This window comes from Dipodomys merriami, unplaced genomic scaffold, assembly GCF_024711535.1.
Source record: "Dipodomys merriami isolate MVZ:Mamm:240054 unplaced genomic scaffold, mDipMer1.0.p SCAF_25, whole genome shotgun sequence".
NCBI lineage: Eukaryota > Metazoa > Chordata > Mammalia > Rodentia > Heteromyidae > Dipodomys > Dipodomys merriami.
Genome location: NW_027203937.1, coordinates 7,660,730 through 7,687,442, shown reverse-complemented (window position 1 = coordinate 7,687,442; position 26,713 = coordinate 7,660,730). Strand labels below are relative to the sequence as shown.

The 26,713-nt window shown below is 37.9% G+C and overlaps 1 protein-coding gene across 26 annotated transcripts in view; it reads right to left on the bottom strand.

Annotated features, from left to right (window-relative positions):
- The window catches only part of Dlg2 (discs large MAGUK scaffold protein 2), a 2,075,786-nt gene that overhangs the window by 818,614 nt on the left and 1,230,459 nt on the right, over nt 1–26,713 (bottom strand). For 4 of the 26 annotated variants that reach the window (XM_070034869.1, XM_070034874.1, XM_070034881.1 and 1 more), the window contains exon 1: nt 1,388–1,857. The exons of the other annotated variants lie outside the window; for them this stretch is intronic. In XM_070034869.1, coding sequence (XP_069890970.1) covers nt 1,388–1,696 — 309 coding nt within the window. In that variant the 5' untranslated portion in view covers nt 1,697–1,857. Of the gene's footprint in view, nt 1–1,387; nt 1,858–26,713 lie in introns of those variants that run through there. 26 annotated transcript variants of the gene reach the window in all.

The window sequence follows — 26,713 nt, the reverse complement described above, 5'->3', positions numbered from 1 at the left end:
TAGTAAGTTTGTCTTCCTAGACTATGTGAATTCTGAACAGTTAGTGTAATCAACATAACAATATGGGTTAAGGAAATTAAACTCAAACTACTGTATTTGTTTAAAAGTACATAGAATATTCATAATTTTAAGAATTATTTTTTAGTTTGAAATCTGTTAACTTTAAGGAAAAATTTCATTTCTCAATGCAGAGCTCCATTTCAAGCTAAGCTAGCTTATAGATCAAGATAGTGAGATGCTCTATTTCTCTAAGCAAAGCTTATAATTTCATTTTCATGAATAAAAGCCATACACACATGACCATATCTATGTAACTGTATTAAGAGATAAAGATATATGACATCATTGGAAGTACTTTCTAAAAACTATTACTAAAATTAAAATGTCCTTTACACCTCTCAGAGTTAATCAGATTTTATTCATGATCAATACTCACTTTTCAATTATGCAGAAAACAGCAAAAATGGGAATATTTCTACAAGCCCAGCACTTTTCTTTCAAAAGCATAGTTAAGGACAGTCATTGCTCTGTATTTATGGCAAAAACTACAGGTGCATTTTATGTATATTTGTAGCACTTGCAGGAAGTTGTTTGCTCTCCTTTGAATGGAAACAAGAAAAAAAATCTTGCAATTTTATTTCTGGTAAAATGCTAGTAGTTATAGAAGAAGAACAGTTTAGGAATAAAATTGAATAAATGTGTATATATGCCTTAGAAATGGACTATTAGAGAGTTTTCACATAATCTTATTGCTTCTCTACAACTAAACAGAATGCTTCATTATTTTATCAAATGTAATCGCCCTGTACCTTGCTCTCAATTATTCCTTTAATCTTCAAAAATATTTACTATATTTTGCTGTTCAATATAATTATTTAAGATACTATTTTCTGTTTCAGAGCTGAAACTATATACCTATTTTAAAAGGTACTCGAAGAGTATTTGTTATGATTCATTCTGTTCTATCATCCACATTTAAAGAAATAACATATATTTGATTAACCATCATTTTCTTTCTACAGCTCAAAATAATACTAATTTTAATAGAACTGTTAGTCATGATTGTAAGGAAAAGTCCTACTAAAAGATTATGATGCAAGAAAGAAACAAAAATCAAGTCATCTGAGGATGAGAGAGAAGTTTAACTTGGGGAAAAGTCACCGAAAGATACTGCGTGCAGCATCCTTACCCCACCCCAGGCCACCTGGAAGTGAAAAGCCACAGACACGTGTGAACAATGCAGATTTTCAGTTTCTGTCCTCCCATTTTCCAAACAGGCACATCCAGTCAGGAGGAGGCAAAAGGACTCAGTCAAGTTTCCACACCATCCTAACCTTACACAACTTTCTTAGGTTACTCAGGGGAAAGTTAGAAAGAAAAAGCTCACCTGTGCAGGGCTGAACCAACCCTGTGGGCAGGTACAATGGTCCCCACAAGTCCCCTTGCCCTTGACGCTTGTCTTGTGGGGGCTTTTCCGCACACTGTCCCACAAGGTGACCAGCTTGGTCCTGTTGGAAGCTGGGCCCCCAGATCCCGAGGAAGGCATGGTTTGAGAACTGTACCCGAGTCCCTGAGGGGTCCTCTGCGAGCCACAGGCGCAGGGGCCATCCCTGAGCAGGGTGGGCGCGCTCCTGCCGGCATCCATCCCTTCAGACCCCCGGCCGCAGCTGTGTTGCTTGGTGAGGTATGCATTCATGCTGCTCTGATCCCTACTCTTCCCTTTGGTCAGCTCTTTCTACACACAAAAATGTCTCGTGCCTCACACCCCTTTCTTCCAGGCAGTTGTAAAAAGTCTCTTTTCCCCCGTGGATCCCTCAGTCTTTTTGACAGCTGCTATAAGCAGCACATCGTGGGAGCAGCAGGAGCAGCGCGAGCAGCTCCGCACAGCATTATCTGCGGGCTGGTAGCTCTTTGTCAATAGATGACTCAACTCACAGAGCAACTTGACAGTATCCCTGCTCTAGGCAGAAGCAATCAATGCTCCACACAGCTGGGCTACAAGACTGTACACAGTGTTACAAGCCCTTTTTGGAAGGAGCCCCACAGTAACGAACGCTCATCACAATTTGGCAGGCCCACTTTTTCCTTCTCCTCCCTGACCTACCACACAAAATACAAACCTCAGGAAAGAGAACTGCTTATCAGACTAAGCAGGGCCCTGCTTTCCAGTAATGATGCATATAAGCTGAAGCAATTGGAAACGATGGGGAAATTAACCTGTAAAGGGCAGTGTCACCATCTACGGAAATAGAACTTAAGAGATATTTGCCCGGATGCTGACCAAATTGGGAGTTTTAACTAAATGAGAGACTCCAAATTAATACACATTGATTTGTTTTGGGAAACGGTTACGGTCAGAGATTGGTGTTCAATCCCTCTTAAAATGTAAAAAAAAAAAATTAAAGAATTATCTTTGAGAAAGTAAACATATATTCTTATGAAAAATTATTAGTCTCTCCTCATTCAAAATAAGGCAAATTCTAAGGTACAAAATGAATGGGTTGGCATATTTTAAAACAGTCTTTATCCTTCCCCCAAATTATTGTGAGGATTTCCGTTCAAATACTTTATCACAACAAATACATTAACCACAAAGAAAGTCTGCATTTTAAAGCAAAAGATGTAGCCAATTCTGCCATGTAGTCTTTTGGTTTCCAAAGACAGAATTTTCAAAATCTTGCCCTGAGAAAATGAGTGAAATCTATCCAACTGAAAGCAACTGCCTTCCAAAGAGGAAAGGACTGTTTTGATTTTTTGGCATGCCTGCTGAATCTACTCGGAGTATTGTCAGCAAAGAGATAGGCCCAGTACCAACACACTTAGAATTTTTGTTCTGTTTGACAATTATTATTTAATGTCTCTCCTTATCACATGCCCAAGAAATAAGCTTCATTTGATTGAAAAATAAGTTGACTTCTGTGCAGGCACAGAGATGATGTTATCCCATAGTATAATTATTTTAGCTGTAAGCAGTCCAATATCATCAAATCTGCCTTTTCAGTGGACTGAGCAGAGGCTGGGAGAGAACACACCTCACTTCTGCCTCAGTTTAACAAGTTGCTTCTTGAATGGTTAAAGGTCAGTATCATGTTCTATGTTTTAACGTCAGGGTAACCCATCTGAATCCCTGTTAGGTTTTTAAAATTCTGAAAGAAAGCTGGGCACTGGTGGCGCATGCCTGGAATCCTAGCTACTCAGGAGGCTGAGATCCTCGAGGTTCAAAGCCAGCCCAGACAGAAAAGTCCTTATCTTATCTCCAATAAACCACTAGAAAACGTAAGTGGCACTGTGGCTCAAGTGGTAGAGTGCTAGCTTTGAGTTGAAGAGCTGAGGGACAATGCCCAAGCCCAGAGTTCAAGCCCCATGACTGAAAAAGAAATCCTGCAAGAATAAGAAGAAATTTCTCTTTCCACATGTCTTCTCATAATGATCCATTTCCAGATACTTTACAAGGAGCTGCCTTAAGTACAATGATGGTAGAGAAGGCATTAAGAATACTTTATTGAAGAATGGTAGCTAATATACATAAATATAAAGGGCAAATTTTAAATTTATCTAGGTTGCTTACCCTATTCCCCCAAACACCTAAAATACTGACCTACACATCTTAGGAAAATATTTTGGGGGGGACATAAATGTATGCTTAATAGGTGGTAGAAAAGAACATAGGGAATGAAGGAGGTAAATGATTTTTTTTTATTATAATACTTAATTCAGCATTTCTCTCCAAACACAAACTATTCATTTCTGATTCACTTCAGTGCTGGTTTTAAGATGGTGCTCTTGTTTTTTTTTTTAAATGGTCAAAATAATGCAGTCTTGAAATACTGGGCAGAAAAAATGACATTAATGGTTTTTATTTCTTTCTCTTGAGAGAGAGCCAAGGAGTCAAGATCAATACTTAAAGAGAGTTGCATAGAGGTAAATAGATCACCACAGAGGACTCCACTGGAAGAAGACAGAAAAATCTTCCTTCTTCCCTCCCTGTTTCTTCCCTGATTGCTTTTTTCTGGTTCAAGAGATAATTCTAGAAAGAACTTTGGGGTTAGATGATGCCCCAGAAAACCTCACACTTGTCTTGTGTCACCACGATGCATAGCTATACACTAGGACTTGGCATGACATGGAAATACCATCCTTCCTAAATGAGAATGTCAGGAACTGGTAAGTTTTGTGCTCCTTAATCTTCTCTAAACATCGATGTTTCTCTGGTTTCTTGGGCAGATATTGCTCAAAGGCTCATTGGCATATTGAGGGAGCACATGCCTTTTCTCATCCATTCACCTCTCAAGTATAAGAATCAATTTGCATGCTTGGTAAGAAATGTATGCATTGTAGCCCCTCTGTACAGTATGTTCTCAAATAAAATAAAATAAAATTAAAAAAAAAGAATCAATTTGCATACAAGTGAGTCAGTGAGCATCGATCACAACTTTATAACGATATGTGCAGCAGGCTGCAAGACAGAAAGTGCCCTGTCTGGGCACTCTTCAAGCTATTACACATCTTCACAGGACCTTGAATCTGTTATGAATGGTTCCTTGAAATGAGCTATTTCTTCACATCACACAAGCCCTAGAATTTCTCTTTCCATAACCACAGCATGTCATTTATTTGTAAGTGTCTTCTGCTGCATAACCAATGTGACTTTCTTCCAGAGATATGTAAGATTGGAATCAGTGCTCAGTGAGTTTACTAAAAGATGATATGGAAATGATCACTTCAATGAGTACATTTAAACCTTCTATCTTCACCTTCTCTCCAAGATTTTTCTATACAAACAGAACGTTTGCCTTTCTCAGCATGAAGACAGACCACTGAAACAGATGAATGCATCCAACCAGCCCTCTGCATGAAGAGACAGACACAGACCCACTAACCATAATCCAATTTAATCAACTCTAATTGGACAATTATAATAACCATGAGATGACATGAAATTCTAGTGAAACAGAAATTAGTGGTGCTCCATACACATTCTACTCATCATTGTGATTTAACATGGGCAGATGGTACTCAGGGCAGTGCCCAGATACAATACATCTTCTTGAACTCTCTCTGACCTGGCAGTTACTCTGCAGAGCAACTACTAGTTTTCAGAGGAGAATGCAAAGCTAATATTCTGGCTTGACTTGTTTAATAAAAATAAATAGCCAAGGTAAGTCACTAGATTGTACTTCCCTAAACATTACGCATAATTATTTTCCAGACAAAATTTCCTTTAAAGTCTTTTATACATACAGAAAGTAACAAGTGCTAATTGCAAAGATGAGTGAGGTAATATTAAAGAATAGCAACAAATCAGAAGCTTTTTAATAGGCACAACTGTGGTTAACTAGCAAATAATCAGAGAATGCTATTATACCTTAGATACAATTTTTCTTAATTTGAAACAATTAAAATTAGAGCTTTTATAAATTCTAACACATTGCCAGTCTATTACTGGCCTAGAATTTCCAAACGTTTACCTTTCGAAAGGTAAGAGTCAAGAATATTTAAAATACAAATGTTAGAATCTAAAATTATTTCCAAGGGGCTTAAGCAATTGGCTTAAAAAATAAATCTAGGACAAAAATGAGCAGAAATTCAGTGTGAAAAGACAGAGATTTGACACTTTGATAGCTAGTAAAAGAAAAAATGTTTATATGCTCCAAATTGTCACAAATAACCCTGAATCTACATGGAGGCTGGGGGGGGGGGAGGAGTTAATCTGAGTTATTGAAAAGACTCAATTACAAAATAATTTTCAGGAAATGTAGATTTATTATATTCTAAAGCACTTTGTAACACTATTACAGAAATCAGAACACTAATTATGTGACATTTCTTAGAGATTCTGAAAGGAACCCTAGTTCAAAAACAGGTAATAATCATTTATAATTTGCATATTTAAGCAATTGAATCTAAGTGCTGGATTATATTGCTACAAGAAATTCTTTCTCAACCTTCAAAATTAAACTAAGGTCTCCCTCAGCATATCAGGCCACATGCTACAGTATCTGTTTACTTCTTTCTAATATCTTCCTCATCCACTCACCGTGATGACCATCCTAGTTTAAGCTAGCATCATTTCTCTGTGGGTGAGCAAAACATCCTCTTAATGGTTCCTGGCATCTATTTTTGCTCCAGTTCTTGTCACACAGCATCACAGCGATTCCTAAAATTCAACTGTGATCAAATGCATCCTGACTGATACCTGTCAATCAAATTTCATTTGCTGGGAATAACTGACTCCACAGGACCATTTTTAGGATGGCATGTGTGGTCCTTAATCATGCCTTGTCCATGTGATCTGACATCTGCTACCCTCACCATTCCTATCCATGCCTCTTCTCCATGTTGTGTCCTCCATTCACACAGACATCGAATACCTCCACTCAACCCCTTGTGGACACTGGCCACTGAGAATGCTCTTTCTTCACTCAACACTTTCACAGAATTCATTTTTCTTCAGGGTACCTTGGCAACTTCCCGATACCTTATACAATGTAAAAAGTGAAGTGGGCTCATTTTGCAAAACAGGTATCAAGCCAGTCTCTTTGACTTTGCTCTTAAGAAATTGCCATCTCTAAGACTCTTCTATTCAAGAACCCAGAGTCTATCCTGCCCTCTGGAACTCAACTCCACATTTCACCTCTGCACGAAAGCATTTCTTACTTGATATTGGCCCCTTTCCATGACATCTTCCCATCCAACACTAACTTAACACCTGTACTTCTATTACAATACTAACATAATTGTATTTAAAATCAGAATTATAGTCTGTTCTGTGCCCTTATACTCCAAAGAGAATGTAAGTAATCACCAGTAGAGCAGGAAAAGGGCTCTCTTGTTTGCACCTGCCTCTTCTGAACGTGAGTAAAGTAACTACTTAATATTCATTAAAATAAATCAAGCAAGAAAGAAGACCAAAGTGTCTTACTGTGAGCATACCAATGCAAATATTGAGGTCTATGTTCAGCCTGTCAGGTGAAAATGAGTAAATGAGCATTTTTTAAAAAACTAACATAATGTGTTTTCATGGCCATGATGGTCATGAGATATTTAGTGTGCCTAAGTGGTAGAACTATACTCCATTTCTGAAGCAATGCATGGGGGGTTGTAACACTGAAACAGCTGCTATTTATTGTGGTAAGATATTGATTCATAAAATCTGTACCTCCTGACAGCTGGGTTTTAAGGTTTTTTTTTAAAAGTGTCTTTCTTTACAGGAAGATAGAGTAAACACAGTGTTTCCTCAAGTAAACAGCCTATCAGTGGTAAAGCAAAAAGAGAATCCCCAACTCCAACTGTCACAACCATATTTTATAAGTGGCATTGTCTAGAAGACATAGTGATTTCAGGACAGGTTAAAGGTGTAAGCCAGGAAACAGAAACATTTGTAGGTATCACCTATACCTCTCTACCAATCAAGCTTCAATGATAAGAAAAAAAAGTATCACCTTCTACAGCAAGTATCTTCTTTGGATTTATAAAATCATAGTTAAAAAGTAAAATACATGAGATCCACTCTCTTAAATTCCTAAGTGTATAGGCAGTATTGTTTCTATAGGCAAGTTTGCATAACAAATCTCTAGAACTCATTCACTCTACACAGCTAGCACTTATTTTTTAATTTTTAAAAATTTTATTGTCAAGGTGATGTATAGAGGCATTACATAAGTAAGGCAGTGATAACATTTCTTGTCTAACTTGTTACCCCTTCCCTCATTTTTCTCCCTCTTTCCCTCCCCCCATTTCCCTGCTCCAAAGTTGTACAGATCATTTCCAACATATTATTTTGTGAGTATAAATTCTTCCTCCCCTAAAGCAGTTGGCAACCACTATACTAGTTTCTTTCTGAGTTTAATTACTTTACATGATTCTTATACACAAAATCATGCAGTATGTGTCTTTGTACATTAGGCTTCCTCTACTCTGCACAACTTCCTAAAGACTCACCTCTTCAATTATATTGTGAATAAAATTCACATGGAGTTGTTTTAAATTTTTATCTAGTTGTACAAAGAGATTACAATTCCATAAATCAGGTTGTTAGTACAATACATCCTGATCAATGTCACCTCTCCCAACATTCTTCCCATCATATATATATATATATATGCATGTGCATATATGTAAACATATACACATATACACATATAATATGTATATATAATTTAGTTATCCATTCACTGATGGACAGTTTATTCCTCTTAGACCTCATAAATAATGCTCAAAGAACATGAGATTGCAAACAAATCTCATTTCAATACTTTTGAATAAATACTTTGAAGTAGGTTGGTTGGATGATATGATTTTTGTGAGGAACTTTTCTATTGTTTTCCGTATTGACCAAATAATTTATAATCCTATCAAGAGTGCACAGAGGTTCAATTTTCTTCCACCTTCTCAAAAACACTTATTTCTTGTTTATATGTTAATGCTATTCTAACAGGTGTGAGGTAATAACTCAAAGGAGATTTAATTTGCATTTTGGGGTGGTGAGTGATATTCAGCATAATTTCATTTATCTTCTAAATATTTATATGTAATCTTTATCAAAATAGTATGTTTGTAGTGTGTGTGTGTGTGTGTGTGTGTGTGTGTGTGTGTGTGTGTGTGTTTTCACCAGTCCTGGGGCATGAACTCAATTGAATTAGTACCTGAACACTGTCCCTTACCTTTTCTGTTCAAGCCTGGTGATCTTTGACTTGAATCACAGCTCTAAGTTTTGGTGGCTTTTTGGTGAACAATTTGAAATGAGACTCCTATAGCCTTAAGAAATTTGAAAGTTCATTTAAATGTTCAGATGGCATTCAGTTTAATGTGGAGGCTCTTAACATGGGGATGGTGACACTAAGAACAGATTGGTGGAAAAATCATCAATAGACTTTTATTTATGTCTTAAAAAACTTGGAAAGTTAATTTAAATATGTAAATTATATTGATCCAATTGGAGGGGGATGATTCTTGACTACATGCTTAGGAGCTGACTATATCTAACATCCTGAGTGTATTATTTCCAAGTGCCTTTCTCCAAATACCCTACTGACACCTTTCTGAGTGTAAGGTACAGAAAAAAAACAGTGTGTGTGTGTGTGTCTGTGTGTGCATATCTTGGGAAGGGGCTGTCAGGGTACAGGCATATGGTTTCTCCACTCTAGGTTTCATTAAGAAGAAAAGGCATAAATAATAAGATAGGCACAAATAACATGGGGCCCTAGAATCATACCTGAATAAAATAGTGAGGAAAAGAAGTATAAAGGAAGGAAGGAAAAAGGAAGGAAGGAAGGAAGGAAGGAAAGAAGGAAGGAAGGAAGGAAGGAAGGAAGGAAGGAAGGAAGGAAGGAAGGAAGGAAAGAAGGAAAGACAGATGGGAGGGAGGGAGGGAGAGAGGGAGAGAGGGAAGAAAGGACAGGGAGGGAAGAAAGGACAGGAAGGAAGGAAGGAAAGGAGGGAGAGAGGTAGGAAGAAAGGTGAGAACAGTTGTAAAACAAAAGGGAAAGATCTCTTACAAACAGACAATTTAAACAATCAGCCTGACTGCACAATATCAAAGTAGATTAAATAAAAATGATATTGTTGAGAATGTACAATAGTCTTGTCCATCCCACTGAAGCCTCCCTGCAAGTCATTTCCTGGTCATTTCAAGTTGTCATACCCAGAATGGGAGGGACAACCATAAGCTGAAATCAGCCTTTTTCTACATTTCCCAAGCTCTTAGTTTTCTGATGAGTGATTTGTAATGATTTGTAATGGATATTTTCTAAATTTACCAAAAGGTTAAAAATCCTTCCAGGATAAAAATAAACCAGACTGTGACTTGTCAGAGATAATTCATCTATAGATTGCCCTACAGGCAGGGCTATGGATTAATGGAAATGACAAGCCCTCCTCCAGCTAAATGTTCTCCTTTCCTCAGAGACTTGACAATTTAATAAAGTTTTACCTAATTGGCTTTGCTTTGGCCAGTATGTTTCAAATTCACATTTAATTAATCATCTGTTCTGTGGTTCCATATTATTTTGCTTCTGTGTACATTCATTTCATTCAATAAATATTTATGGAGAGACTACGCTATATCAGGTGCTATGTTAGGGATAGCAGAGAAGAAAGTCTGTGAAAACACAAGTATGCTGAGTAATAAAATGGAAATTACAGGGATAACACTTGAGACTTTCCCTACTATGAGGGGAAATGTGTAGGACCCCCTTCTGCTATTGAAAATGTCCTGCTCAGGTGCATTCTGCAATGACATATGGGTACATTTGTCTTTCCTACTTAATGGTAACCTCTTTAAGTGCAAGGGTCATACTTTATTCGTAAACTCACCCCCTCCTTCCCACATTTTCATGATAGATTGGTTATTTGTCTGTAAAATTATTGCAATGAACTTAGAAAATGTGGTACTTGAGTTCAGGAAACACTGTAGTTCTAACACTGCTCATCCCTACAACTGGCTAAATTTTAATTATTCCATTTGTAAAAAACCAAGGGAGTGGACTAAAATGCATTAGGTCACACATGGCGGCTAAAAGCAGGTACAGCTGACAGAATTCTCTGCCAAGATATTTAGGTTTGAATTACAATGCTTGGTGGTTTGCTTATAGAAATAAGGATTTAACACAGTAAGGTAGTAAAGAGAAAAACAGATGAATTTCTGAAAGGCCTCATTTTCTCAGTTTTACCTTAAGTCAAGAACAGTTGACACATAGACAGGCATATGATTTAGGAGTTAACAACTGGCATTGAAGTCACTGCCAGCTCCTCACATCTCCATCTCTCACTCAAAGCCAAGGACGGGAGCTCCTATCCTTTTCTAGCAACTCTTCCTTGTGCTCATTTTAGGACTGAGGACATTTTCATTGCTGCTTAAATAGTTGAAATACGATGAAAATTTTCTTCTCTTTGGGAACATTTTTTTCTTCACACTTCTGAACGCTTTGTACTATTATTTTTATTAATAAGTTTTTTATTGTGAAAATACCATACAGAGGGGTTACAATTACATGAGCAAGGTAATGAGTACATTTCTTATCAAGCATTGTTGCCTCCTCCTTTGTTTCCCCTTACCATTCCTGCTCTCCCATCTCCCCCCACCCCTTTTCACTGCTTTGTACTATTATTAAGCTTTGAAGTTTTCTTTTCCTCTGGAACATTATCCTCTATACTTTTGTGAGCTTTGGGATCTTCTTAAACTCTGGGTAACATTTCTGCACTTCTTTTCTCCCATTCCTAATAGATGAGGCATGAGTTCTAAAGTCAGTCTGGGTTCACTTCCTGCCACCAAGCATTACATTTGTGAACTTGGACAAGCCACATTCCACACACCTCGGTTTTCTTATACTTTCCACCTCATAGGTGTAAGATTAACTTCTGTGAAGTACTTAACACAGTTCTTGAGACATAACCATTCAGTGATTTCTATGGATCATTTTTATCCCCCTATCCTTTCTAATTGTTCACTCCAGAGACAGATATTTAAAAGTTCTGCATTGTCCATGAACAGACATTCAATAGAGGTCAGCTGATTTCAGTTGGATGTCAGGATTCCATATTGGTACTAAACTTCTCTCTTGAATTTCTATTTGGGGCCAAAGCATTCTTCCTCTGTACAAAGCACTATGTATCACCAGCAACAATGTATCTGCCTTGTATTGAACATGCCAAGTTTGTGTAAAGCACATGTATTTCATTTGATTTTAATTGCTCTATATTTTGAATAATGGATAGAGACATGGGCTTAGAATGTGTCATTTTCCCATGGTCATATTATTGGTAAGGAGTAAAATCCAGAACAAAGCTGAGACCATAGAATGTTGGAGCAAGGCAGGAAAACCTGGGTGGTTTCAGAGACAGACATTTCATGTTTTGTCTCCCAAATGGAAGCTAGTCCTAAAGGATAAACGTATACTCAAATGCAGACATGATCATATATACATATACACAGAACATGTTTATAATTGTGGGACAGTTTGCAGGGATTGGGGAAAACAGGAAAATAGAATGAGTCACACTGAAATTCACTGCATCTATCTATTAAGACAGCATACGGAAACTCACTGAAAGCTGCTAAATGATAGGAGCAGAAAGAATGGGGAATGAGAGAGTGATAGTAGTAGTTCATCTTATTGAAGTACAATATAAACGTGCAAAATGTGGTGACCAAACTACTTTGAACAATATACACTAAAAAGTGATCAAAAGAAGCCAGCTGCTGGTGGCTCATGCCTGTAATCCTAGCTATTTGGGAGGATGAAATCTGAAGATCCTTGTTCAAAGCCAGCCCAGGCAGGAAAGTCCATGAGGCTGTTATCTCCAATTTACCAGCAAAAGTCCAGAAGTGGAGTGTGAGGTGCTTTATATAAGCCACAGAAACAGAATGTATGTGTGCACATGTGTGTGTGCACACACACATACACACACACACACACACACACACACACACACACACAACACAGGAATGTAAAACAGGGCCTGTTCAAGGAGGAAGGGGTACAAGGAGGAAGGAGGATGAAAATGTTTGAAGTACTATAAATGATAGACACACAGACAGACAGGCAGACAAATGGATAGATAGAACTGAAATACAAACATATATTGCATTGAAATAGAACTGAAACAGAAACCTGTTGAAATTATTTTAAGAGGGAAGAGAGATCAAGCACGTGGTAGAGGAATTGAGTTTTGAAGGGAACCTATTCCAAACAACATCTTACGTTTGTGCAAGACTTTGCTTTTTGGAAACATTGTTACATCCTTGATTTCTCTTAAAACTCAGAGGAGCCTTTCCTTGTCTGGCAACTCAGGAGAAAAATCTGAGATTAACTGACACAAAATAAAGCACCTAAAGCCAGACACCTGGAAAAGGTGGCCTAGAATTTTAAAGCTCAATGCTCTGTCCAGAGTCATCCCATACTTTCTTTCTGAGGTTTTTACACAGCATACACCCTTTCTAGGGATGAAGATGTGACAGCCTATCACATTTCTCTCTGCTATTAGAAGGTGGATAAAAGATGGATCCCATTTAGGAAATCCACATCTTCAGTTTTTAAGTGTGGTGCAGCATCAAATTAGTGTTCTCCTCCTCTGGTCCTAGTAACAGGTCCACAGGAAAGGATGAATTAAGGTTTGGAAAGGTCACGGTGGAAATGGTTTTTCTACACTTGAAAGACTTAAATGAAAATAAAGAGTTTTTGCCTTAATAATATTTTCATTTACAAGCTGAGGAGCAATCTGCAGCCATATATAAGAGGTTTGAATTTAGATAAACTCCATTTTGTCCTGTTCCATCAGGGAAACTGGAGCTACCCATTTGAAGCCACCTACAAAGACGCCAGAAAACCTACAGGATTAGAAATCATTCCTACAACCATACTGGAAAGGTAGATGTGATCCTCAAGGCTATAGGAAGAAGGTGAGACTGAGAAAGCTAAGGCAGTTGCTAGTGCAGCTATTAAATAACAAAGCCATGATTCAAAACCAGTTGAGCCTGATTCTGAATCCTGCTGATTTCCACTGTACCATGCTCATTTTCTCAAAAAAAGAAAAGTAATGTAAAACTTCTATCTTCCTTTGGCTGATATAAGTCTTTTAAATGTTAATCTCTGAGTCAAACTGTGGGGGTTTGGGGAAAACAACTCAAACTCTAATTATATAAAGCCCCCGTGTTGATGACAAGGCCAAGCAGAAATGAGTTATCCCTGCTGGGAAGTGGAGTCTTCATTACCTGCCAGCGCATGTTCACAAAGACCTGCTGGGCTAAATAAAATTCAGTACTGTCCACCCGAGTGCTAAAGTGCCCACTTTGAGATAGTTCAAAAAAATCTTTATTCTCACAATCCAACAGAACGGCAATGGCTTACAAATAACCTGTGGAACGGATTCTCAGGATTAGTCTAGATCCCAAGCTGCTCCAATTGGAGCTCAGGTTTGAACACTGAAAATACATTTGAATGGATTAACCTGGTACAAAGTTATTAGCATACAATTGATGATAAAATATTTTTTTTTCTGCAGGAGGCCATTTAGTGTGTCCTCAGAATATACTTTTTGTATAATTTATGTAACCAAGATTGCATATCAGTTGATACATAAATTCTTAAATGGTCATTTGCCAGTAAAGTGCAGAATAAATTACTTGGGTCTGATTTTGTCTTTTCCCCTACTGTCCAATTGCTCAAGGGGAACACATCATTGCTTGCTCTAGTTTAGGCAGGTATGTGTAGGAAGTCTGGAGGGCAGACTCTGCATTTAATCTACTCAATGCCCTTTTTCCACGAGGCAGGCAGCACACTAGAGGCAGAGTCTCCTTCTACCCAGAGCAATGCCACGAGTCAATCTAAGGAAGACTGTGATTCATATGTTCAGTTCTTCTCCTTCTTTGCCCATAGGGCTATTGTATTGTGTTAGGCTTCTGAAAGCCTGCAGAAAATTCAGCATAGAAAACGGTCTCCTTCAAGGTGGAAAAGAAAATGAGTTAGAAGCAAAGAAACAAATCATTCCAGAAAGGACCAAGTATCCAATAGGAAATCCTGACTTTAGAACTGGAATTAAAGCTCTTGATGAGACCCAATAGAATCCAGGAGAATGGATGGTTTGGCATTTGTGCACATCCACATATTATTTGCATGAACTCCTGTGTTCCCACACACTTGTTAGCCCTCTGCTGACTTGTTTTTTCTCTTTCTCACATGTAAAGCCCCAGTTGCTTTATGTAGACATCTATATAGATAAATGGGAAACAACAAAACAAAACCCAGATGCTCCTCTACTATTTTTATGTCTTTTGTAAAGTGTGCAATATTTCTGAAAGCCAAATTTTGGTCTTTATCACCTGTATCCCAAACAGTTCCCCAACTAGTGAAAACACAATTACTTTTGCCTTAAGTTAGAACAGCCTAAAGAATGTGCTTCTTTGACTGAAGGCTGTACTCACAAGTGGGCATTGACATTCAATCATCTGTTATTTTATTGTGGCAATGCTAATCTCTACTAAATCACAGGGGGAAATAGAGCTGGGTCATTTTCAAAAGTAACCTAAGCAATCATTTCTAGTTCCTAATAAGTTTTCCCTGTACATTTAAGTTCCAGGAAAGCAAAGGAGCTATTTACACTTTGTCCTAAAAGCCAAGCTATTTGGGAATGAAGAAACCCACATCACAGCAACAACCATGATAGAACAGCTTTGTCTTTGCACAAAAATAACCATGCTGATAACACTACCATTGCCTCAACATGAAAACATTTAAGCCCTAGAACATCTGAAGTTTGCCATGGATTTTTTGGGATCTTAGGGGAAGATACCTTTGCATTTTACTAGTTCTTTACAGAAATTGGTATTGCTACTCATTGGAAGATACAAAACCAATTTTGTTCATTTGTTTGTTTTACCAGGCGAGTGATACATGTCTTAGGTTTCATATTAGAAACGATTTGTTTAGTATATTTAGTGGAGAGAAATGTATTTACTCAATAAATAGTAATTTCTCCTCTACTACAGCACATTGTCTGATATTCAGTTTATAGTCCTGTATCCATCAGCCCTACAATTAGTGTGATTTCAGAGATCTTGAGTAAAGAGATATTGAGAAAAAAATTTAATTAAAACTTTAAAAGCATCAATAAAGAAGATATATAGAGGCTAGAAGATGTCCAACAGGCTTTAGGGATGGCTTCTCTATGAAAATGACAGTGCATGTGGAAGTACCGTTTGTTCCACTCTAGGTCAATTAAACAAATAACAGGTGGAAGGTGTTAAAGTCATTTACCAGGTGAAATGTGTGCAGCTCCTCGGGAAAGAATATATCCTAAGGTACAAATAGGTAAAATTTATAGCTTCCAAATGCCTATTTTCTAGTTATTTAAAGTATATTTCATTTAGAATAGTAAACTCTTACATTTTAAGTAAAATCCTTCACTATGCAAAAAATAATAATAATAAAGAAAATAAGCAAGTAAGAGAAAGAACAGAGAAGAAAGGAGAGGAAGGAAAAAAGGGGGGAAAAAGAAATTTAACATAACTTTACAGCTACCCAATACTTCAGTATATATTACAAGAAAATTAGGTCATCCTATAAAATACCCATGTTTATAGCAGCACTATTTAAAATATCTAGTATTTGGAATCCGCCCTAAGTGGCTTTAAAAAGATGAACAGATAAATGTAGTATTTACACAACCACCCAAAGGAGTACTAGTCAGCCATAAACAGGAATGAAATAATCTCATTTGGAGGAAAATGGGTAGATCCCGAGGATATGCGAAGCAAAATAAGCCAGACTCAGACAAGTTTTGCATGTTTCCTCTAATATAAAGCTAGGGGAAAAAAATACCTGAAAGTATAAAAGTAAGGAGTGGGAAGTATTGGGCCAGAAGAAAGGAGAAAATAGGAGAGTAGGGAAGACGATAATAAAGGGGAACAAAGAGAATTCATGCACTTTATTTTCATGTATGAAGTATCACAATGAGTCTCAGGAATTTATACAATTAATTTTTGCTAGTAATTACAATTTTAATAAACATCTTTACACTATTATTGACACTAGTGGCAACATTTTGCTGCTAAGATACTCTTTTTCTTTTGCCAGTCCTGGGGCTTGAATTCAGGTCCTGGGTGCTGTCCCTGAACTCTTTATTCTCAAGGCTAGTATTCTATCACTTGAATCACAGCTCCACTTCTAGCTTTTTGGTTGTTATTTGGATATAAAAGTACCTGGACTTTTCTGCCTGGGCTGGCTTCAAACCATGATCCTCAGATCTATGTGAGCCACCAGCACCTTACTGGAGGGCATATTGTGACAAAATTCAAGACAGAAAAGCACTTAGCAGATGACACAACAGTTTACAGTGATGTAGACACATTTGATAACTTAGACCTAAGAGGATCTCTACGTCAATTGAGCTGAGTTATGCATATGCAGCAATTGAATCCTCTGTTTCAATTTATTTTAATTTTTCAGTTTATTGTTTTGATTGAATCTGGCAAGGATAATCTTTAAGTTAAACAAACAAATACACCCACATATGCGCACACACTCACACCAAACAACAACAAAAATAACAACAACAACAAAAAAACCCCACCAAACTGGGCAGCACTGGCACATGCTACTACTGCTAGGCTGAGATCTGAAGAATATATGGTTTGAGGCCAGCCATGCAGAAAAATTCAGTAGACTCTGTCTCTAAAAGCATCAGCAAAAGCAGGCCTGGGAGTATGGCTCAAGTGGTAGGGTACCAGCCTAACAAGCAAGTCAAGCACACATGAGACCTTGAGTTCAAAATCAAGGATGCCAAAACAAAATCAAACAAAATTCTCTGATTTTGGTAATAAAGAAATACCCCAAAATGGGATTTATTTAAATATTTGTTGGTCAAATAGTATAAATACACTGAGATTTTCACTTTCCCAATGCTGTTTTATCTATTATTATTATTATTATTATTATTATTATTATTATTATTATTATTATTATTATTTTGCTATAGTGGGGTTTGAACTTGGAGCCTAACGCATGCAACAGAAGTTCACTACTACTAACCCATGTTTCCAGCTTATTTTGTTGTTGCTGTTGGGTTTTTTTTGTTTTTTGTGTTTTTTTCTGTCAGTCATGGTACCTGAACTCTGGGCCTGGGTGCATTCCCTCAGCTCTTCAGCTTAAGGTTAGTGCTCTACCACTTGAGCCACAGTGCCACTTCCAGCTTTTTCTATTTATGTGGTACATGAATGCAAGGCAAGCGCTCTACCACTGAGCCACCTTCCTAACCCATTGCTGCTGTTTTAAAGATGAGGTCTTGCTATGTGCCTGGACTGCCATCTGTCTATTTTAGGCTTCCCATCATTACTGGGATGACGGCACAAATCAGCAATTACCACACCTACCTGCCCTCCACTGAGCTGGAGTCTGGTGGATTTTCCTGTCTGGGCTGGCCAGGAATCCATATCCTTACAGTCTCAGCCTCCCACACAGCTTATCATGGCAGGCAACATTATTCTTCCAGATCTAGGTGAAAGGGAAGCTTGCAAACATTTAACAAGGCTAGCCTCAAACCATTCTCAGTGACTCATGTAGCTAAGGTTATAGGCATATGCCCTCAGTATCCAGTCTGGTTTTCTAACACTTTTATACTATGATCCTCAACTTGGCAGGTCTTCCAACTGCCTAATTGTATCACTTCTCACTCATTGAGAATTTAAAGGCTCCTGAGAGGAAGACATGGGTTTGAATTCAATTGTGCCATCAATCAGCTATGAGACCTAAGGAAAGACACTTGGCCTCATTCAGCCTCAGTCACTCTCTGTGACATGAAGATAACGATGCTCTCCTCCATGATTGTTGTGAGGGTTAATGACATGACTATTGTATTAGACTTAACTCTGCGCCTGTCCCACATTGCAAGGGCTCAGTTTTAAAGATGGTGGTAATGGTGATGGTGACAACAATAGTAACGATGATTGTAAAGAAGTTTACTGCAGGGACAGAGCCAGATAAAGATATTTAATCATTTAAATTTTAAATAACAAAATTTTGTTCCTGTAATTAACATCAGCACTCACATTTATGTGATCATTTAAATAGCTTCTTTCTGGATTTTTGTAACTGCAAAACACTCCTTGAATTTCCAGCAGGACATTTCCTTATTTTGAGTGCTTATTCACCAATTCTTTAAGCATATTGTCTATCCGGTAGTTCCTTAATATCTGTCATGATGATTAAGAAATAGTGAAATAAATAAGCGCATATATAAATAAAGCCACAGAAAATCATTTCTAATCTACCATTACAACTAGCATTTGATGGACAACTATTAGACTTCACTAGCTTTGTTCCCTCCCTGTCCCCTGACTGCTTCTTCAACCATGTGTCTTTCACAGCTGACTGAAGGCTGTTCCTCCATTCTTTTCAACTTTCACTCCATCCTCTGCCTGCCTGTCATGTCACACAATCTTACTACCCAGGTAGAACCTAAGACTCTTGTAGTTAGCTCCCTTTTAACTCATCAACTTCACTTAGAGATTCCCCTTACCAGCACCACTAAGACCCATGGATCCACACATGGATCACCTTCCTTTCCTGATTTCCTGTCACTGACATATTTTCTAGGCTGGCTCTCCCAATCTCCCTTCCCCTGGTGGGCCACAGTCTGTGGTGCTGAGCCACAAGTCAGCCATCACATGAAATGAGCAGCCTGGCTCAGCATCTGCCAAGTCCAGAAAAACAGTGAGTCTGCCACCCTGACGCAGGACTGGGGCTGTGCAGTTCTTCTGGTTGCAAAGATGCAGATCAGGGCTGACTGCAGTAGGAGCACAGGAAGAGGAGACAAGATTGGTAAGTTTGCTCAGTGGGGGTGTGACTGAATTGAATATTTCTGCCCTTATCCAGCTCAGACTTCTCAATTTTCAAACTCAATCCAAGGGAAAATGAATATGTCTGGCTGGCTCTGTCTTTCCCCACATACATATGTAATCTGATAGACTGTTGTCCCTGGGGATCCATGCAGAATTGGTTCTAGGACCCTCGCAAATATCAAGATTTGTTCATACCCCAGTCCCTGGTATGAAATGTGAATTACATCCTTTTACACATTTCCATCTCATATATCTTAAATCATCTCTAAATTACTGATAATGCTTAACACAATAACAAAAAGCTATACAAAAGTCGCATGCAATGCATGATATTTGTAGAATAGTGACAATAAAAATAACTCTGCATTACAGAAAAAAAAATGTAAAAATGCTTTTAATCAGGTGCTGGTGGTTCGTGCCTGTGAGGCTGGGATCTGAGGATCAGTCTGTACAGAAAAGTGCATGAGACTTTTATTTTCAATTAACCATAAAGATCCAGAAGTAGAGTTGTAGCTCAAGTAGTAAAGTACCAACCCTGAACAAAATTGCCAAGGGACATTGCCCACGCCCTAGGTTCAAATCCCACCCCAGTGCTGGCACAGGAGGAGAGGGGAAGGAAGGAAAGGAGAACAAAGTCAACAGATTAACCTTTGACCTAATTGTTAAAGCTTGTCCTTAGTCATTCCTTCAATCAATTATTCATCCATCCATTCATGGTTAATTATTTGAGAATCTGATTTGAACCATGCATCAAATGCTTACAAATGAAGCCCACGCCTACAGAATCTCCATTTTATTAAACTTGTCCACATAGATTTGTCCTTCTAACACATCTTCATCTTACTATCTACTGAGATTCCCAGTATCAACCATACTTCCTTGATGAAAAAGCAATGTGATCATATAAATAGATAATTATATTTATTGTAAATGTGTGGTTTAATCTTTATCAATTGCATGTTTTATCTGGGACACCAAAAAAAGAAATTTCAGTAAGCAAATATTCTAGGTAGTTTAAATTTTTCTTCATTATTTCCTTTGTAATCTTGAATAAATTCTTTATTATATCCATGAGCCTTGAAGGGGTAATAACATGTACTTTACAGTGTGCACAGGACAATTAAATAAGATAACATGCACAGGACAGCCCTGAACACATTGTTTTTCTAGTTAAGAAGCTGAGGTGGATTTTCTAAGGAGAACTATTCACAATCAGTCCCTACCATTGTAATGATTACAATGCATTGATGTCAACACAGACTATAATGGTTCATTTCCCTTTATGTTAAATGGCCAGGCATTTTATGATAGCTTGAGTCCATATCCCATGTGCTACAGAGTTTGGCCCCTCTTTGCATCTCTGATTCACAGCATTATTTCAGCTGTTACTTAATTTCCTTTTTCCCACTTCTTATTTCAGTCAAGCTGACTGGATGGGAGGTTGTGAGTTAAGTAACTTCAATAAATCTTGTGGGAATTATGAAGCATCAGTGAACTGGCCACTATTAGAAATATTTCAACTAATGCACAGCCTAAATTTTTCAAAGGAACCTTGGTCATCATTTCTGTTTTATAGTTCAAGGTGAGATTTGAACATTTAATTACCTACCACTTTACATCTTTTATGACTGATACAATCAATATTTAACAAATACTTATCCATTTTTTGTTCATTTTAAAGAAAATTCTCAGGTAGGTAATTTTTTAAAAAAGGATACACTATCCTGCTTTCATTTTTCACCAAATCCTATGTGGATATCACCTATTCCACTAACATTTGATTTAATAAGACATATTTTTTCCAATTTAATATAGAGTTCAAATTCACTGTGGTGTTCTTTACACTGTCCTTATCAGCTCTTAGGAACAGAGCTGAACCATAGACTATGAAATTGTAGCATCTCTACAAGAAAGCAGACGTCACTGCAACAAACTTGAAAACAGACTTAGTTTTACTGCTATGGCATTGCTGGTATAAGCACTGCTTAGGACTGATGATTGCAAACTAAATTTCATCCACATGTGGGTATTGTTTTTTTTTTTTTTGGTCTCTAGAAATGAAGTATAAAAATAATTATGGGGAATTCAGTTTTTCTAGTATCAGTAAATCTCATGGTCATGCATTCATCTAAGAGCCACACTGGTTACTTAGAGATTAGGTTTGAGTGTGCCTGGGGACTGCTATGTTCACTGAGCTGTTTGAACCCAATTACAGAAAGCCCCCCAGTAAGCACAGCCAGAAATATGATCACAGGAGAACAAGTCAAGAAAAATAATGAGGTATCTCTTAGGAGAGTCTGGTTTATTTGCAGAGTGGTAGTAACTAAAGAAAGCAATAGCAAAGGATGCAGGCACATGAGCAGTATTTTTCAACCAAGTCTCTGAAATTGCTTTCAACACAAAATCCTGCCCATTGTGTTAATGTCCCAGAGTTCTATTGTCCCTACTGCCCCAGGAAAGGAACCCTTTTCTACTCGATAGATGCATAAAGACCTATGGGTCTGTGTGCACATATATTTCTTAGTAAATTCAAAACTTCTCTGGGGAAATAAGTGGCTACAAGACCGTGCAACACTTCAGCAACAATTTTTTTTGTGGTGATTAATTATGGCTGTTTAGATACTTAAGAGATTAAAAGGAGTAAATACTTACCTGGAACCCCCTGGACATCAGACCTTGTATCAAGAAACTTGCATGCTTATTTTCAGCAAGGCAAGTATTATGATCCATTTTGTAGATTAATTTCTTCACCAAGGACACAGGCTCAGAGCAGTTAAATAATATTTTAAAGAATTTCAGTAAGGCCATGACACTCTCATCTTCAATAAACTTCTAAAAAGGCCAGAAGTGGAGCTGTGGCTCAAGTGATAGCATTCTAGCCCTGAGCAAAAAGCTCAGAGACTGAGCCCAGTCCCTGAGTTCAAGACTTAGAATCAGAAAAAAAAAAAGAAAAATAAAGAAAAATAAATAAAAAGAAGGAAAGGAAAGGGAAGAAAGGAAAGGAGAGGAAAGGGGAGCAGAGGAGAGGGGAGTGTGGGAGAGGAGAGGAGAGGAGAGAAGAGGGGAGGAGAGGAGAGGAGAGGAGAGGGGAGGAGAGAAGAAAGGATTTCAGTTTGTGATTAGTAGAATGAGAACTAGACTGGTCATCTACTGACTTCAATATCCATTACTCATATTACTTCATGCAGCGAAACTAAATCTTTGATGCCTGACTAAGAGGTAACTTTGGAGTAATTGACATCCATCAGGAGATATGTGCAAGATTGAAAAGTTAAGAAGTAAATCAAAGGCCTGGGGGCTGAATATAAAGGGACCACTTTTGAAATAATGTGAAAGCATTAAGCTTCCCTGAGGGAGAAGAGGGATGGCTAGAAATGCAAACAGTAGGTTAGCATGATTAAAGGAGAGCTAGATGGAGGAAGTGACCTTGATCAGATGAACAGGTAACACAAGAGAAACCTCAAACATTTCTAAGTGAGCTAAGGCCAAGGGAAATCCATGACATGCTAAGCCAGGTTTTCAAGCTCAAAGAACAGAATAGTGAATAAGGAGCTCCATGGTACAACCCAGGTTTGCTGGGAGGGAGTCCTATTCCTTTGCACAGTCACTGTGAGATTGTTATTTAACTGCTTTGTATTTAAATGTCATTTATGATTTTTTAAAAAGTCTATAACACCATATGGGAAGAATTTTTACCTTTTGAGGTACACATTAATACTTGGTTATATCACTAGCTTATAAATATTTAACAGTGATGGTGATAAAATTGGGTAGTTCTAGTTGTGAAATAAAAATGGCTATCACCCTGAAAATTAGGTGTCTCATTTTTCTGGCATTAAGTCTTATAAGTCAATTTTGGAAGTCATATGGGTCTCATGTTAGCTGCAGATGAGAATCAGCTAGAGAACTTACAAAATAAGTATATCCAATGATTTCCCCACCCCGTTTCTAAAGAATAAGATCTAATTATTCCAGGAAGCTGCTCTGGCACTTGTGGATTTAAAACTTTCTAGTACAACCAAATGCAATATGGTGTGAGAATCACAGCTTTGAATGACAACTTTGCCCATGAGTGATTTTTATGCCAAGATTTCTCAATCCTTGGTGAGCCTACTTCCTAAACCATGAAGCAGAAAAGCAATTGCTATATGACCTTGTACTTTGCCTTTGGGCGATGCAAGCAGAGCGTCAACCAGACAGTATGGAGGGACACTCAGAGAACTCTGTTCCTCCTCAACCTAGGTGAGTGACTCCCCTACTCACATATCAGACCCATGACAACAACATTCAGCTTCAGAGTTGCTACTTTTACTTATGCACATGCCATCATTCTCAAGGACCCAATGCTTTAGTGTAGGAAAGACAACATATGGAATCAAAAGAGCAAGATTTATACTCAGGAATTTATTAATTTGCTTCATGTCCATTCTGTCAACTTCATACATAGCTGTTGCCCCTCTCCCGGCTTTCGATTCAGCTGGAGTCCTGGTGCAATGTGCATTGTGATGGGTAGTTGATATGCTTTCATTTTGGGACCCACTATTCATAATTTGTCTGTATCCGCTATAACCCCAAGAGTCTAAGTATCATATCACTCTGATCAGATTCTAGATCCCAATCAGAGGAAAGAGAATTCCATCCTATTGCTCTCTAATATACCAGTTTTAGAATAAGATGTTCACTAAGTTTTAAAGTAAGATAGCCAAGGTGTGATCTAGGACTCCAGCTGGAAGGAGCTATGGTTTAAAGTGTGATTTATATTTTAACCCTTGCTATTCATTTCCACTTTTTTACAGAATATTTTTCTAATTTATTGGCAGGCAGTTTTTGAGTCAGAGATGGGACAGGGAAATAGGGAAAATGCCAAATGGACTGACTTTCCAGTAACTATTAGTTGAGATGGTCAATAACAACATAGCAATTTAGCCCAAGGTAAAATCTTTACCAAGGCCATATCCGCCTTTAAAGTTGATTATATCAAAGTGTATATGAAATACTTGGAACAATACGGGACCAAAGTCACAGCTATTATTATTAGCGTACAATTTTTTGTGCCAGTACAAGGGTTGAAACTCATGTACTAGGCCACTGTCCCTTAGGGATTTCAATCAAGGCTGCTACTCTATCAATGAGCCACAGTTCCTCTTCCAGCTTTTTTGGTGGTTAATTGAAGAGTCTCATGGACTTGGTTGTTCAGGCTGGCTTCAAACCATGATCATTAGATTAGCTAGTATTATAGGCATGAGCCATTTGCCCCTAGCTATACTTATTTTTTAAGGAAATAGAGGTATTATTTTTAATTTTTCTTTTTTACTTTTACCAGAGTTTGATTTTGGAACCACCTTCGTGCTCAGGTGGTATGCTCTATCATGTGAGCCACATCTGCAGTCCCAATTTTTGTAGGTTAATTGAAGATAGAATCTCTAGGACTTTTCTTCTTCAAACTGTGTCTTCAAACTGATCTCCCAATTTCAGCCTCCTGAGTAGCTAGTATTATTCATGTGAGTCAGTGGCACCTTTTTAAAGAGCTTACTCTGAAAATTCACATACAGGCAATGTGCTCAAGGACAAGAAGAACTTTTCCTTTCTGTGAAGGCTTCAAACCATGATCCTCTGATCTTAGCCTCCTGAGTAGTGAGGATTACAGGCATGAGCCACCAGTGCCCAGCTGACTTTTAATCTAGTAAATCTGAGGAAACGTGACTGCATTGTACAAAAATGATGAGGAGAAGTGTATAGGAAGTAATATGAGACCAAGTGAAGGGAGAAGCTGTCTGGAGAAGAAGGCTTTGCCAGGGTGGCAAACCTATCTGAGATTTGAAGGATGAACAAGGCTAAAATGTGAGGGTGAATGAATTCTTGCCCATGGGTGACACATAAAGAATATTTCAAGTTTAAGTATTTATAATTCCAATAACAGTAGTAGTCACTGTTACATTTGCTATCCTTTTATGTAATGTTAGTTGTATTTGTTACAAAGTTTATAATCATCCCACTATAAGGAAGAGGCTATGATGACCCCGTGGGAGCTGTTCTCAAAGCCTGTCACCATACTCTTAAATCCCTACATGTGCTAAGCATGATGCCGGGAACTAGACATGCAGTTTAAGAAGAGAGAAGCATGCTTTTCCTTCATGGATGCTGAGGTTCAGTGGTAATCTTATACCTATGATATGTGTTATGTCTAACAAGCATTAAGCATTTGGAGAAGTACTGACTATTGGAAGTGTTGAACAGACAATGATCAGAAGGTGTTATATCACACTTCACCTGTCACAAACTGGGAACAGTCATTATTATTTACCTGATACTAAGACGAGGCTTGGTATAGGCCATTACAACACTTGAAGAATATAAAAATGTATATAAATATAAGTTAGAGGTATTAGTACCACTCATTTCACCTTGCTTAAGTAGCCTACAATTTATTTTTCTAAACATAGACATTACCCATAAAACCTAACTCGAAATCACTCCATCCACATGAAGTATTTATTGGCAACTACTTGCCCAACATAAATGTCAACATAGGGTCTAGTTTGAAGTATCTTGGAAAGCATCTTTGAAAGCTGAATAGTGGGGCAAGGCCAAGAAAGATTGTGGCCCTGGCTCCACTTTGACTCTGGGCTTATAAATTGCCTGTATTCATCATCACTGACAAATGATTGATTGGAGTAATGAGAACATCTACTTCAAGGCTTTTGGAAGGATTCAATGAGGTCATACAAGTAAAGGTTTTACTCACTACTTGTTAACTGTCATTGTCACAGTAAGATAAGATTACTCTTGAAACTGTGCTTCTCCTAATGGAAGGAAACTGAAAAGGGAAGAACCAGCTCAGAGCTCTCTTGTCTTTCTTTCTCATTGAAGATGGCAGATTGCTGAGTGAAGTACAAACATTCACCTATTAAAAGCCACAGGTTTATTCGTTCAATTCTCTTTCCCCTTAAAAATGTAAAAGACGGTGGCTCAATGGTAGAGTGCTTGCCTTGCATGCATGAGGCCCTAGGTTCGATTCCTCAGCACCACATAAGCAGAAAAAGCTGGAAGTGGCTCTGTGGCTTAAGTGGTAGAGCTGAGGGACAGCGCCCAGGTCCACAGTTCAGGACCCATGACTGGCAAAAAAAAAAAAAAAATGTAAAAGACCTCCCTTGAATTTGATCATTGTAATTCATCTGTCCAAAGTCCTTGTCAGCCATCATCCAATGACTCTTTTCTTTTTTTTTGTTTTTTGGTTTTTGGTTTTTTATTTGTTTGTTTTTGTCGGTCATGGGCTTGAACTCTGGGCCTGGGCGCTGTCCCTGTGCTCTTCAGCTCAAGGCGAGCACTCTACCTCTTGAGCCACAGTGCCACTTCTGGCTTTCTAGTGGGTTTTTATTG